Raw genomic sequence first — 16,025 nt, 5'->3', positions numbered from 1 at the left:
TTATTTATTCCTCTTGTCACTATTTCAAATTTGTATTGTATTTTTTATCTTTATCTTTAACTCTGCATTGTTGGAAAAGGACCCATATGTAGCTTAAGCATTTCATTGTTAGTCTACACCTGTCGTTTACAAGACATGTGACAAATAACATGTGATTTGATTTGATTTATATTTTGATGTCACCACAAAATACTTACATGATGGTGGCAGTCTCAGACTGAGCAAGTGCCTCGTTCAAGTGCTAGTCAGAACTAAGAAACTCTGACATTTCCGACTAACTAACTGGTTGTAGTTAAACAGGTGCCGCGTTCAACGAACCAGTTTCCTAGTTCCGACGAGTAGATAACCGTGGCATAGGCTATGAAGCAAACATAGAGCAGCGGACGAATTCAGTTTGACTCGTTCAGGTAAGGGTTGGCTACTCCTATATGCTCTGTCCACCACTAGTATCCAGTTGGTGGCAGGCTTGAGTCATCGTTACCTCTGTAGGTCTATTTTCAATTACTTTTCTGTGTTTCAATTACATGGAGTTTCTAAATGTTTCATTTCCTACGTAGCCTAACATGTTGAACAGTAACGCAAATGATATTGGATCTTTAGTTGTTATGAATGCATGTGTAATGCCACTACGTCAACAAACAAACAACAAATACACAAATAGGCTACATTACATAAGTGCAACTATGGTGACTACACATTGAATCAGTGTTATGATTCATCCGGACGTACACATGGAGACAGGATGTTTGTGGGTCTGACGACGTTATTAAAGTAAAGGTGCGCTGACTGACTGGCTCATACAACTCAGACTAGCCTAAATAGGAAGTGTCCCTGTTCCTCTCCAACGCACCCATTCCAAAAGATAGTTAAGCCTTCTGTAATTACGCAAGGCTATAGCGTAACGTGGACAGCCTAACACCACATGCGAGTTTCGTGAGTAGGCCTAATACAGGCAGGAGAACATTCATGCGACTGAGACATTTGACAAGGTAAAGCTGAAGCTTCATTCTTGCCGTTTTAATTACGTGGGGTTGTTTTGTGGACGTGGACTGGACGAGGTTGTTTCCTTACCTGTGTGAACTGGGCGGGTACCCGAGCGAACGGGACAACAGACCGCACCACACTCACAACAGAAGGAGGAAAATAGATTTCAGAGACGGAATATATATATATTAAAAAAAAAAAAAAAACTTTGATCAAGGTGAGTTTTCTATTTTATATGTGTGCTATTACAGTCAACTTGGTTTTTTAGCGCGTTACCTGCGATGTAAGGGCGTGAGTAGAGATTGTAGCCTTTACACCTGGCTGAGGTTCGGGTAGTTTTAGCTTTGTAGGCCTAAATGCGGTGGGCTAGTCTACAGTAGCCCTAGATAGCACATTTGCTGTGGCATATGCTAGTCTACTAAATGTATGGGAAAGTGGGGTAAGTTGAGACCTTTATGCAGATGTTTTTTAAATATATTTTTATATCTCCCTCAAGGGAAATTTGACTTGGTAAAAATCATTTTTTTGGACCTAACTTGCTTACAACCTTTTCCCCATTAAATGATGACCTCTTCCTAAATATTTGGTAAAATTATACATTTTGTATAGAAACAAGGGTGGCTCAGCTTACCCCTTTAGCTCAACTTACCCCACTCTCCCCTATCCTGAAAATCTATATTATTGTCATGTTTTTTAAAATTCACATTTCATCATAGAGGAGTTTCAGAACATTTTTATGAGAGCTAGAGATGGTTATTTTCTTCCCTTCCAGATTTCCTCATGTGAATAAAAATCATTTATAATTTATTGCTGCAAAACAAACATGGAATCTGGGTTCAATAACAGGTTCTCTACTGCCCTCGTTTTGTATTTTTCACGTGTGAAGTAGTCTACACTATATCTCATTTGGTGCAACACCTTTGTTTTGGATATTGTAGCCTACAACTATTGACCGACTTTCCCAAGGCCTGGCTATAAATGCAAACCATGTTTTTCCATCACTCTTTGTTCCTTGCGCTCCACATTCTTATCCTGGTGGTTTGCTTATTAATGCACAGTAAGCCTATTTTGTCTGTCTCTCTTTTGAGGGTGTGAAGTTACACCCTCTCTGTACCCTGCAGACACTAGTATTGACAGGTTCCGACCCCACAGCTATGTGAAGTGAGTGAGAGGATCACCATGACACATTGTGATCTCTATTAACGCAATGCTTTAACACATATCAACCATAAAAACATAGGCAAAAAATATTTTTTAACTTAAAATACATTTTTCAAAACACTTTAATAGTCCCTCCCTATAGCTGTCCAGCTAGCATACTTTGGGTATTCGTACGATCTAAAGAGAAACAATGAGACAGGTATTTCTACATAGCCTCGGGCGACAATCTGACTGCGAATCTGAGCAGCTCGGTAAGTTTCTGCCATTGTTCTGTGTGTGTGTGTCCCATTGTTTACCGGGTATTAAGACGGGGGATGATAAGAGACACAGATCTAGGCTGTGGTTGTTTTGCATAGTCTCTCCTGTGCCAGATTCGTGTCCCTGCTCGTCACACATTCCATGGATGGGAACCCATAGTCCTCCCTCGCTCCCTATTACCTTTTCTTCTCCCTTGGTTCCCCTCTACCACTTATTCATGGAATGGGAGATATATGATTGTGTGGAGTGGAGTACTTTTGTCTTAGAAAACTTCTAACTTGCAGAGTCTCTCTCCCTCCTCGCTTTCTCCATTACTCTCTGTCCAAGAACTGTGTTTCACTTTACCCCTCTCTCTCTCTGTCCTCCTCTTTCTCCATTACTCTCTGTCCAAGAACTGTGTTTCACTTTACCCCTCTCTCTCTCTGTCCTCCTCTTTCTCCATTACTCTCTGTCCAAGAACTGTGTTTCACTTTACCCCTCTCTCTCTCTGTCCTCCTCTTTCTCCATTACTCTCTGTCCAAGAACTGTGTTTCACTTTACCCCTCTCTCTCTCTGTCCTCCTCTTTCTCCATTACTCTCTGTCCAAGAACTGTGTTTCACTTTACCCCTCTCTCTCTCTGTCCTCCTCTTTCTTCATTACTCTCTGTCCAAGAACTGTGTTTCACTTTACCCCTCTCTCTCTCTGTCCTCCTCTTTCTCCATTACTCTCTGTCCAAGAACTGTGTTTCACTTTACCCCTCTCTCTCTCTGTCCTCCTCTTTCTCCATTACTCTCTGTCCAAGAACTGTGTTTCACTTTACCCCTCTCTCTCTGTCCTCCTCTTTCTCCATTACTCTCTGTCCAAGAACTGTGTTTCACTTTACCCCTCTCTCTCTCTCTCTGTCCTCCTCTTTCTTCATTACTCTTTGATCCCATCTGTTTGCAGAAGCCCTTCAGAACAACTCTAATTACATGTAGTGCAGTAGTTTCTTCCCTCCAGACCAGCTGTGGCGTTCTACTAGGAAACAAAAGTGTTTTATATGTACGTTACGCTGTTTGGCTTTACCTCTGGCAGTAAGTAGCCCAATGGTTTGTACACATGGATATGTGTGATATGTGTGTGAACGGATGTTTTATTCCTAAATGTAGCACCACCTCAGACACTGCTTTCAGTCAGCCAGTACAACAGATGACGTGCCCTTTCACTGACCTGTCTTCAGTCAGTGTTTTGGGGAAGCCACAGCAGGATCAGTCGCTCAATCATATTTTCATTCATACAGCACATTTGAACCAATACATTTGTCTATTGAGTCCTTTATCTCTTCCGCTAACCTCCTTCTCTCCCCTCCTTTCAAGGAAGGGCCATGGTATCCACGGCAGAGTATGGCAAAACGTCGTGGGAGCTGTCGGTCCAGGTAGACCAGAGAGATGGAGACGAGGGCATGAGGTTTAAACTCCGAGTCAAGGGAGACCTGCACATTGGAGGACTCATGCTCAAACTGGTGGAGAAGATCAGTGAGTCTCTCTCTCTCTCTCTCTCTCTCTCTCTCTCTCTCTCTCTCTCTCTCTCTCTCGCTCTCTCTCTCTCTCTCTCTCTCTCTCAGCCACAGTACTAGACTGGAGAACACACCCTGGTTTGTCCTACATTCCTCTATACTGCTGAGTAGTATTGTTTTCCCACAATGCTTCAGTACCACAGCCTGAAAGGCTGAAGTTCACCACTTTATCTCGTATCTATTCACCTGGGAGAAATCTCCCAGAAACCCTATTCCCTGTGTCATGCGCTATATTTGACAGTTATTATGACTACAAAATGAGTGCACTACATGGGCAATAGGGTGTGATTTAATACACAGGCTGTGTTTTATCCAGGATGATCAGACATTAGGGACTTCCTCATGGGAAGACGGCATGAAAGTGGCCTAAGGCAAGGTGTGTTGTGTTTGTTACGTCATCGTTAAGTAGGCATATGACTACATGTATATGATTAAGCCAAATATGACTCAGTGGCATCAGACTGGACTAACAATGGTCTGGGTTTAGCTGTAACGCTCACAACATGATGTCTTCGAGAATCATCAAGCCACACCCATCTGCTTCCTCTGGGGACCTCTTATGCCTGCTGCAGGTGGTTTGTTTGGCGTAAACTTATGGGCAGAAGCTTTCTCGTATAGTCAGAAACGTACACATACTCCATGCTGAAATTGTTCTTAGACAATTGAATATCAATTTGAATTGTGGATGAAATATAAAATGATACGTGTTTAATGGCAATGTTTGTACTTTGAGAAAATGCTGTCCTTTTACCCAACCATAACCCCTCTCTTTCTCTCTCTTTCCCTCCTCTCCCTCTCGCCGCCAGAGGCCCCTCAGGACTGGTCAGACCATGCTCTGTGGTGGGACCAGAGGAGCTGTTGGCTGCTGAAGACCCACTGGACCCTGGACAAGTACGGTGTCCAGGCGGACGCTGACCTGCGCTACACTCCCCAGCACAAACCCCTGTGCCTGCAGCTGCCCAACATGAAGATGGTCAAACTCACTGTCAGCTACTCTGCCGTCGTCTTCAAGACCGTCGCTGAGATCTGCAGAGCGCTCAGTGAGTACCCTAACCGGGCAATAGTGCAGCTCCGAAAGAACGAGATCACTGTTTTAATATGGTGAAGTTCCCAATACGGGAAATGTTAGGGGCTCGGACCTATGGGGTAGGGGTTTAAATCTAGATGTAAGGATATAGGGCTAGGAGTCTAGGAGTCAGATAGGGTGCAGTGTCTCTCCTTGACCTGGTCTTCCTTTTTCCAGGGGGCCAGAGGAGAGGGAAGGGGTTAGGGTGTAGTCTAGAGGTCAGATCTCTCCTTGACATTCTTCTCTCTCCTCCAGACATCAGGAGGCCAGAGGAGAGGGAAGGGGTTAGGGTGTAGTCTAGAGGTCAGATCTCTCCTTGACATTCTTCTCTCTCCTCCAGACATCAGGAGGCCAGAGGGGAGGGGTTAGGGTGTAGTCTAGAGGTCGGATCTCTCTTTGACATTCTTCTCTCTCCTCCAGACATCAGGAGGCCAGAGGAGAGGGAAGGGGTTAGGGTGTAGTCTAGAGGTCAGATCTCTCCTTGACATTCTTCTCTCTCCTCCAGACATCAGGAAGCCAGAGGGGAGGGGTTAGGGTGTAGTCTAGAGGTCGGATCTCTCTTTGACATTCTTCTCTCTCCTCCAGACATCAGGAGGCCAGAGGAGCTGTCCCTGCTGAAGCCTCCAGATGACCCGTCCAAGAAGAAGAAGAAGAAAGACAAGAACCCAGCACTGGACGACATCTTAGATATGGACAGCATCAGTGGAGGCTCTGGGGGAACAGGTGAGAGACACAGTGTTGTTAGCATTTTTTAAGCATATGAATACGATGTTAATGATGTGTTGTTAGATGTACTGTATCTTCAATGGTCAGATTCTTCCAATCTGTTTTCATGTGACGATTTTTCAACCAAGTTAGCCAGTTAGCCATATCCTGGTCACAGCCCGTCCCTGCATTAGCCAACCCCTTTATTGTCGTCTCTCTGTCAATATAGCTTTGTTGAATCATAGAAACCATCAGGGCCTTAGGCCAAGTTATCTCCATTGAGAAGTTAGTCTGTCTCAAACTCTCCTCATATCGCGATGGTCTGTTTTCAATCACGCTGTGAAGGGATTTAATATATCACTATTGCAACACAGTCAAGGTTTCGAACCTCTGGCTAACTCAAAGTGGGTAGCTACTGACTTTTATGTCTCACACCACCACCAGATTCCGCCCACATGGTGGCTTCTGTAGACTTCTGAAAAAATCTAAGAAGGAATGGAGAGTTCTGTAAAGTTTCTGAAGATCTAAACGAATACAGCTAGCATTAAGGCTTTCGTTACCGCTTATTCTGAAACGCAGGCACACACACACTTTCTGAGTCGGTGTGAGTGTACAGTAGCTATGGTTTAGGGCAGCTGAGGATTCCACACCAACTCATAAAACCAGCCTCATTTTGACAGTTGCTCTGAACCATTTCAAAGGAATTATTTCTGAGTTAAAGGCTCTGCTGCTTTTAAACAAATGTAGACAGAGCCATTTCGCCCCCGCAATCCTCTATACTCCCATGAGGCCTCACTCCTAGGCTAAAGGCGAAACTGATTCTAGATCAGCGTTCTCACACAGAGCCTTTATGAATATGGGCCCTGAGTATATCCTCCTCCACCTGACCCCTCCAGGCAGTCCCCTGTACAGTAAGACTATGGTGCCCACCTACGACCCAGAGAACGGGACTCCTGCCTCGGCCACCAGCCTGTGGTTTGGGGACAACCCACTGACCTCCAGCCAGCCCAACCTGCCCCCTGCGGAGCTGTCCAAGATGTACCAGCAGCTGTCCATGGTGGATAAAGCCATCATCAACGCAGGGTAAGAGTTACTCAGAAACAAACACTCCATTGGAACGAATAAAACTTGAGGGGAACCAGACTCTATGGCTGGACAGGTAGAAAAGATGCTAGTTGTCGCTATGCTGGAGGGCACTACTCTGTCTCTCCCCTGAGCACATAACTTCCTGGTTGACTGTGACATGCTGCTGGTGTGATTGACAGGTGGCTGGACTCCTCCCGCTCCTTGATGGAACAGGGCATCGGAGAAGATGACAGACTGCAGCTTCGCTTCAAATACCACTGCTTCTTCGACCTCAACCCAAAGGTTACCCTAACCCCTAACCTTTAACCCAAAGTGGGAGTTTGAATACCACTGAACCTTAACCCTATGGTGAGACTAACTGTAACCATAACCCCACGCCTAACCCTAACATTGACTGATTTGTGTGTGTTTTCAGTATGATGCTGTGAGGATAACCCAGCTGTATGAGCAGGCTCGCTGGTCCATCCTACTGGAGGAGATCGACTGCACTGAGGAGGAAATGCTAATGTTCGCCTCCTTACAGGTAGACACACACATGAACTGAACACACATACAAACTCAAACCTGCCCACGCGCACGTATTCAAACATACACGCACACATACACACTCGCGAGCGCGCATGAACACACACACACACTCTCACACTATTGTCCATCTGGGAGATCCGGTTTGGAGTCTCATTCCAAGAGAAGGCCTGTTGGGACAGGAGGAAAATCCCATAGGAAAGAGGGAGGGAGGGACATCTGGCTATCACCCTGTACTCCTCTGGGTGAGGAAAATATGAGAAAATATCATTAACAAAAAACTATGAAGTGAAAAACCTATGACTGTTAAATGTTCTTCATCTCTGACTTTGATATAATTTTACATTTTTAACAATTTAGTAATTTAGCAGACGCTCTTATCCAGAGCATACATTTGAATATCTTTTTCCAGGTTCTATGCTGATATAAAAACCGTTGTAAAATCCCTGAGATGGTTATTGCTTTCACCTGCATAATTACTGGAATCACAGGGCTCTCTCTTCCTCCCAGTCTTGTGTTATCATCTGGCCTCAAGTGTTGAACTGAAATCTGTTTTGGGGTTCAAACCTGCCATTTAGACAGCTAAAGGCTGGGCATATTTAATTTTTTCAAAGTTGTCTGTTAGTTTTGTGCTCTTCTTGTCTGTTGTGTGTTGTAAAATCTCCTGTTATATCCCCCAATTCCCATCATTCACTGATGATTATTAATGATTGTCAACATTGTTTCAGTATCACATATGCAAGATGACCATGTCCACGGAACCTCTGGACTTCTCCAACGAACCAGAGATGGATGAAGTAGAGGCTGCCCTATCCAACCTAGAGGTCACACTTGAGGGAGGAAATACAGACAGAATCCTGGTTAGTGTAGATGTCATACATATGAAGGATTCATATATATATTTTTTTGTACATATAAATGATAAACAAGTGTGTGTCATTTGTTTGCTACCGTTTGTTTTCAACCGTTTCAGAGGGTTCAACACCTATATTTAAGCAAAGGGTTTGATGGGTAGTCTGCTTAGATTGCATGTCTCAACGTGATGATGTCACTAAGTCACAAGATAATTGACAGTTGCTTGTTCCCGCCCCACAGGAAGACATCACAGACGTTCCAAAGCTGGCAGACTCCCTCAAGCTGTTCAGGTAAATCCTGAGGGACCCTGTATTTGCCCAGAAACACACAATGTATCGTATACTGTACCTCTATGTCTATGTAACAGATGGAAACACAAGAGACCTTGAATGATAAGTGGTAGAAATAAAATGCCATTTCACTTCAGACAAGGAAAGGTTAATGCACCACGCCGTATATGGCCTGGAGTCTGTGACACAGACAGTTCACACAGCAACATTGAATGTGCAACAGTGTGACTGTGTGGGGACACAACCCGTTCCTGTTTATCCTCGCCAAGCTTTTTTGTTGCTGTTTCCTAACCAGGCCTAAGAGACTGACGTTGCGTCCGTTTAAGGAGTACTGGTTCGTGTTTAAAGACACCACCATCTCCTACTACAAGAACAAAGAGACAGCCAGCGGAGAGCCGATAGAACAGCTGCATCTCCGAGGATGTGAGGTGGTCCCTGACGTCAACGTGACGGACAAGAAGTTTGGCATCAAACTGCTGCTCCCAGTGGCTGATGGGATGAACGAGGTCTACATCCGCTGTGACAACGTAAGATGCTATTTCTTATTATTTAAGTTTTTAGTTTATTAGAGTCGGGGCACCACCAACATGACTCCGTTGTTCCTCCTACATATTGCTGTAACATTTTAGTTTTCTATCCAGGAGACACAGTATTCCAACTGGAAGGCAGCATGTACCCTGGCCTCCAAGGGCAAGACCATGGCTTACAGCTCCTACAGGTCAGACTTGTTTTTACCTAATACTTCACCTGCCTTGGACCACATTACTAGGGTTGTGACTGTAAACTGACCAAGAGAAACTGTGATTGGTCCAGGTCGGAGGTGAAGAACATCCAGTCTTTCCTGCAGATGAAAAGTCTAGCGCCCCCTCCTGGTCAGGCTGCTCCAGACTTGGATGCCATGGAGATGAACGCTGAGTGCTTTGTCTCCCCCAGATACACCAAGAAGTACAAGACCAAACAGGTGGGTGTCTATCTTCAATATAGAGTGATCATTCATGATTCCGTGTTTGTGAGCCATAGACAGAGAGAGGATGTCACCAGAGCTCTCCAGAGAAAGAGTTGATTATCTCTGACATGACTCAAGTGACACCATAATACTTATCTCAAATCAAATCCAATTTTATTGGTCACATACACATGGTTAGCAGATGTTAATGTGAGTGTAGCGAAATACTTGTGCTTCTGCTTCCGACAGTGCAGTAAAATCGAACAAGTTATCTAGAAATTCCCCAACAACTACCTAATACACACAAATCTAAAAGGGGTGAATGAGAATATGTACATGTAAATATATGGATGAGCGAGCGGCATAGGCAAGTGGCAACAAGATGGTATAAAATACAGTATATACAAATGATATGAGTAATGTAAGATATGTAAACATTATTAAAGTGACATTATTTAAAGTGACTAGTGATCCATTTGTTAAAGTGGCCAGTGATTGGATCTCGTGTAGGCAGCAGCCTCTCTGAGTTAGTGATGGCTGTTTAGCAGTCTGATGGCCTTGAGATAGAAGCTATTCTTCAGTCTCTCGGTCCCAGTTGTGATGCAACTGTATTGACATCACCTTCTGGATGGAAGCGGTGTGAACAGGCAGTGCCTCAGGTTGTTGTTGTCTTTGATCTTTTTTTGTCTTCCTGTGACATCTGGTGCTATAGGTGTCATGGAGGGCAGGTAGTTTGTACCCGGTGATGCGTTGTGCAGACTGCACCACCCTCTGGAGAACCTTGCAGTTAATGGGCGGAGCAGTTGCCGTACCAGGCGGTGGGTGATACAGTCCGACAGGATGCTCTCGATTGTGGATCTGTAGAAGTTAGTCAGGGTTTTGGGAGACAAGCCAAAATTTCAATCCTCCTGAGGTTGAAGCCTCCTGAGGTTGAAGCCTCCTGAGGTTGAAGCCTCCTGAGGTTGAAGCCTCCTGAGGTTGAAGCCTCCTGAGGTTGAAGAGGCGCTGTTGCACCTTCATCACCACACTGTCTGTGTGGGTGGACCATTTCAGTTTGTTGTTGATGTGTACGCCGAGGAACTTAAAGGTTCTTGTTAACGGGCCGTGACGGTGGCACTGTATTATCTTCAAAGAAGGTGTTTAGTTTGTCTGGCAGCAAGACGTCGGTGTCCGTGACGTGGCTGGTTCTCTTTTTGTAGTCCGTGAGTTCCTGTAGACCCTGCCACATACGTCTCATGTCTGAGCCGTTGACTCCACTTTGTCCGTGTTCTGGCATTTCGCTCGTTTGATTGCCTTGCGGAGAGAAATAACTACACTGTTTATATTCAGCCATAGTCACAGACTTCTTTCCATGGTTAAATATGGTGGTTTGCGCTTTCAGTTTGGCGCAAATGGCGCCATCCATCCACGGTTTCTGGTTAGGGTAGGTTTTAAAAGTCAGTGGGTACAACATCTCCAATGCACTTCCTTATGAATTCACTCACAGAGTCAGTGTATAGGTTGATGTTATTCTCTGAGGCTGACCGGAGCACATCCCAGTCCGCGTGATCAAAACAATCTTGAAGCATGGTTTTCGATTGTTCAGACCAGCGTTGAATGGTTCTAGTCACTGGTACATCCTGTTTGAGTTTCTGCCTATAAGACGGTGGGAGCAAGATGGCATCGTGGTCGGATTTGTCGAAGGGAGGGCGGGGGGGCTTTGTATGCATCGCGGAAGTTAGAGTAGCAGAGTTCTAGTGTATTACCCCCACGCGTAGTGCAATCAATATGCTGATAGAATTTAGGTAGCCTTGTTCTCAAATTTGCTTTGTTAAAATCCCCAACTACAATAAATGCAGCCTCAGGATATATGGTTTCCAGTTTATATAGAGTCCTGGGAAGTTCCTTTAGGGCCATCTTGATGTATTCTTGAGGGGGAATGTACATAGCTGTGACGATAACTGATGAGAATTCTCTTGGAAGGTAATATAGCCGGCATTTGGTCGGGTGAGCAAAAGGACTTGAGTTCCTGTATGTTGTTATGATTTCACCATGAGTCGTTAATCATGAAGCATACACCCCCCTCTTCCTCTTCCCAGAGAGGTGTTTATCTCTGTCAGCTCGATGCATGGAGAAGCCCGGTGACTGAACCGTTTCCGACAACATATCCTGAGAGAACCATGTTTCTAATAATACAACTTAAGTTGTACTTTATCAAAGGCCATTTCAAAGTCAGCCAAGAATACCAGGCTTGTTTTCCCAGATTTTTCATAGTGTTTAATACTTGTTTTATATTATCTCCAATGTATTGTCCATGTAAAAAACCTGTCTGATTTATGATGATGAATAATATAATACATTTTTGTATCACAACACTGAAGTGTAATAGGCCTCCAATTTTTTTAATGGACTGGGTCTTTATATTTACCACTTGGATCCTGTTTCAGTAATAATGAAATCAGACCCTTTCAGCATTTGTTAGATGATTGACATAATGTCTGTGTAAAGTAACCTAAATGTCCCTTTTCTGTCTCCTGTCCAGCTGACAGCGAGGATCCTGGAGGCCCATCAGAACATCGCCAGGCTCTCCCTCAATGAAGCTAAAATGCGCTTTATCCAGGCCTGGCAGTCCCTGCCTGAGTTTGGTATCAAATACTACATTGTCAGGTACATAAATGTGACCGACCAGGTTCAAACAGCTCAAGACTGTGTTAGCGAGATAAAGCCTGGGAGTTAGCTCAGGGAGCAGGTTCACAAAACCACTATGGTTCCATAAAGATATTATGAATGTGTGTGTGTGTTCCAGGTTCCGAGGCAGTAAGAAGGATGAGCTGATGGGTATCTCCTATAACCGTCTGATCCGTATTGACATGTCCACTGGCCTGCCCATCACCACCTGGAGGTTCGCCAACATGAGACAGTGGAATGTCAACTGGGAGATTAGACAGGTAATTGGTTCTAGATTGATTGATTGGTTCATTGATTTATTTAATTGATTGATTACTTTTTACAGATTAGGAAGTAATGGATAATAGTTGCCTCTGAGAAACCAGTTTCTCCTGAAAATGAACAGTGGGGCAAAAAAGTATTTAGTCAGTCACCAATTGTGCAAGTTCTCCCACTTAAAAAGATGAGAGGCCTGTAATTTTCATCATAGGTACACTTCAACAATGACAGACAAAAATCCAGAAAATCACATTGTAGGATTTTTAATGAATTTATTTGCAAATTTTGGTGGAAAATAGGTATTTGGTCACCGACAAACAAGAAACATTTCTGGCTCTCACAGACCTGTAACTTCTTCTTTAAGAGGCCCCTCTGTCCTCCACTCGTTACCTGTATTAATGGCACCTGTTTGAACTTGTTATCAATATAAAAGACACCTGTCCACAACCTCAAACAGTCACACTCCAAACTCCACTATGGCCAAGACCAAAGAGACCTGCACCAGGCTGGGAAGACTGAATCTGCAATAGGTAAGCAGCTTGGTTTGAAGAAGTCAACTGTGGGAGCAATTATTAGGAAATGGAAGACATACAAGACCACTGATAATCTCCCTCGATCTGGGGCTCCACGCAAGATCTCACCCCGTGGGGTCAAAATTATCACAAGAACGATGAGAATAAATCCCAGAACCACACGGGGGGTCCTAGTGAATGACCTGCAGAGAACTGGGACCAAAGTAACAATGCCTACCATCAGTAACACACTACGCCGCCAGGGACTCAAATCCTGCAGTGCCAGACGTGTCAGTACAAGCCAGTACATGTCCAGGCATGTCTGAAGTTTACTAGAAAGCATTTGGATGATCCAGAAGAAGATTGGGAGAATGTCATATGGTCAGATGAAACCAAAATATAACTTTTTGGTAAAAACTCAACTCGTCGTGTTTGGAGGACAAAGAATGCTGAGTTGCATCCAAAGAACACCGTACCTACTGTGAAGCATGTGGGTGGAAACATCATGCTTTGGGGCTGTTCTTCTGCAAAGGGACCAGGACGACTGATTCGTGTAAAGGAAAGAATAAATGGGGTCATGTAATCGTGAGATTTTGAGTGAAAACCTCCTTCCATCAGCAAGGGCATTGAAGATGTAACGTGGCTGGGTCTTTCATCATTACAATGATCCCAAACACACCGCCCGGGCAACGAAGGAGTGGCTTCGTAAGAAGCATTTCAAGGTCCTGGAGTGGCCTAGCCAGTCTCCAGATCTCAACCCCATAGAAAATCTTTGGAGGTAGTTGAAAGTCCGTGTTGCCCAGCAACAGCCCCAAAACATCACTGCTCTAGAGGAGATCTGCATGGAGGAATGGGCCAAAATACCAGCAACAGTGTGTGAAAACCTTGTGAAGACTTTCAGAAAACGTTTGACCTCTGTAATTGCAAACAAAGGGTATATAACAATATATTGAGATAAACGTTTGTTATTTACCAAATACTTATTTTCCACCATAATTTGCAAATTAATTCAATAAAAATACTACAATGTGATTTTTCTGGATTTTTTTTTTTTCATTTTGTCTGTCATAGTTGAAGTGTACCTATGATGAAAATTACAGGCCTCTCTCATATTTTTAAGTGGGAGAACTTGCACAATTGGTGGCTGACTAAATACTTTTTTGCCCCACTGTATCTATAAAGTACATTAATCAGTAATAATCCATGTTGTTTCATGTCTCCAGGTGGCCATAGAGTTTGACCAGAATGTGTCGATAGCCTTCTCCTGTGTGAGTTGTGACTGCAAGGTGGTCCATGAGTACATAGGAGGATACATCTTCCTCTCAACACGCTCCAAAGACCAGAACGAGACACTGGACGAGGAACTATTCCACAAACTTACTGGAGGGCAGGAATGAACCTGGGACATCAGCTTTCATTTAGTGCCGTGGCGATCAAACATGAGGATTTGTTACAAGCTGAGACATGCATTCCAATGCAGTCAATCATTCATGTACTGAAGGCCTGTAAAAAGCCAATCCAGAGTCGAGAAAGAATTTAAATGAATTGCTGATATGGTTTTGTAGGCTACATAAATTATATTTTCATATTGTAAGTGCAGAGAAAAGTAGACGTCTTGGTCACAGTACACTACATTTGATTCTAAGACCATCTCTACAAAATGTGTGGACCATCTCTTCAAGGCTCATTTGCCTGACGGTTAGGCCTGGCAATTCATTCGGCACATGGGCTGTACATCTTGTCACCTGTTTACCTTGGTGTAGCCCAGAAAAAATCTCAGTGACAACCAGCAGACAGTGGTTGAAGAGGAAGATTTAGGTAGTTTTACTGACACCACATTTTTTAAGTCTTTGATTTCAATGTTGTAGGCTACTTTCACAATCACTCTTATTGGGCTGCTCATTGTCCTATTTTATACATATTACTTTTATACTGTTTTATAATGTAACATTTGCAATTGTATTACAAGTCCAACAGAATTTCAAAGATATTTCTGGTGGTGGGTTATTATCACGTTGAACGAGACATTTGTTTACACTGGTATTTCTCTTGACTGAACTGCATTGAAATAAACTTGAGAAACATGTTTTGGTCAATTGTTGTCTCTGTAATGGCACAGCAGTTCGTAGCGCATCTACATACAGTAGAATTGTCTTTCCAGCATTAGATCAGTTATATAACCCCATGTGAGAAGGTTATAACATCCCTAGACACATGAGCATGTAAGACCAAAATTGCTCCTTCAGTCTTGATGTCAAACAGATTATACTGTGTCAACTATGAGAATTATGTTTTGAGAATGGATGGCGGCTCATACTATGGAAGCCCATTCCCGCCATGAAATAAATCAATAAAAATGCTGATACTTTGCTGATACAAAATGTTGAGATAATAAGTAAAAATGTTGAGGTACTAACTCAAATGTTTTAGAAAGTAGGGCATGCTTATGTTTCTTAATTTGTAACATTGTGTGGTGATTTCAGAGGTGAAACCACAGGTCCAAGGTGTGGTGGGGAGTATTTCAATGAACAGTCATGAATACATAATTTCACATTTCATAGTTGCCTGCAATATAGTGTTGGAACAGATGGGTCCTACCCAACAGTACTGTATCCTTATTTTAAACGCTTGTGTCAGCAGTTGTTGTTAAAGAGAATCAAAAGCTTATGCTAGCTCAACACGTTGCCGTCGGCCCTGCTTTGCTGATCTCTGCAACACGGATAGATTGAAATCGCCACATAATGCTACAAATTAAGTAATATATCCTGTATGTTTTAGTATCTTGAAATGTCATGTTAGTCTTTTTAAATGTCGAGTTAGTTTCTCGAAATGTTTAGTTAGTATCTCGAAATTTGTATTGTATCAACAACAAAAACATATTAATGGCGGGGTTGACGAGCTAAAACACAGCCACGACCGGAAGTGCCTTTTCCGTAGCAGGTTAAGATAATTTATGCAGCCGGTTAGGATAATGAATGAGGTTTTGGTTAGGGATTATTATATTATGATGTGCTACAAAAGCCACACTTCCGCTAGTAGTCTTATTGTCACAAACGAAATTTATATTTCTGAAGTCGATTTTCCCCCTGTTTTCTCGACCACCTATCGGAAGCTAGAAAATCCTGGTACTTATCTACCATTGGATGATACGCTCTACGAACATCAATGAGCCAATCA

The 16,025-nt window shown here is 43.4% G+C and overlaps 1 protein-coding gene across 3 annotated transcripts; it reads left to right on the top strand.

The window, feature by feature from the left end:
• The first annotated feature begins 384 nt into the window (after positions 1-384).
• On the top strand, positions 385-14,934 carry fermt1 (FERM domain containing kindlin 1). Of its 3 annotated transcripts, none has more exons than XM_035793698.2 (15): positions 385-407; positions 3,739-3,897; positions 4,745-4,978; positions 5,590-5,727; positions 6,606-6,792; positions 6,975-7,077; positions 7,211-7,318; positions 8,049-8,180; positions 8,416-8,465; positions 8,761-8,992; positions 9,107-9,183; positions 9,279-9,426; positions 11,933-12,057; positions 12,197-12,338; positions 14,072-14,934. In XM_035793698.2, exons 2-15 carry the CDS (start codon positions 3,747-3,749, stop codon positions 14,243-14,245), a joined length of 2,001 nt encoding a protein of 666 aa, XP_035649591.2. In that variant the 5' UTR covers positions 385-407; positions 3,739-3,746; the 3' UTR covers positions 14,246-14,934. The 3 variants fall into 3 exon arrangements, with proteins under 3 accessions (XP_035649591.2, XP_035649590.2, XP_052326664.1); XM_035793697.2 differs by lacking the exon at positions 385-407 and adding an exon at positions 771-1,201; XM_052470704.1 differs by lacking the exon at positions 385-407 and adding an exon at positions 3,434-3,456.
• Positions 14,935-16,025: the final 1,091 nt, after the last annotated feature.

This window comes from Oncorhynchus keta, chromosome 19 (assembly GCF_023373465.1).
Source record: "Oncorhynchus keta strain PuntledgeMale-10-30-2019 chromosome 19, Oket_V2, whole genome shotgun sequence".
Classification (NCBI taxonomy): Eukaryota; Metazoa; Chordata; class Actinopteri; order Salmoniformes; family Salmonidae; genus Oncorhynchus; species Oncorhynchus keta.
The sequence above is the reverse complement of the archived record's forward strand: the minus strand, read 5'-3'. Positions and strand labels throughout refer to the sequence as shown.

Excerpts from the sequence above, each read along its gene's own strand:
- fermt1 (XM_035793698.2), top strand. The coding sequence starts at position 3,747 with ATGGTATCCACGGCAGAGTATGGCAAAACGTCGTGGGAGCTGTCGGTC. Across the intron at positions 5,728-6,605 it reads TGGAGGCTCTGGGGGAACAG|GCAGTCCCCTGTACAGTAAG; the intron begins GTGAGAGACACA and ends TGACCCCTCCAG. Across the intron at positions 8,466-8,760 it reads GACTCCCTCAAGCTGTTCAG|GCCTAAGAGACTGACGTTGC; the intron begins GTAAATCCTGAG and ends TTTCCTAACCAG.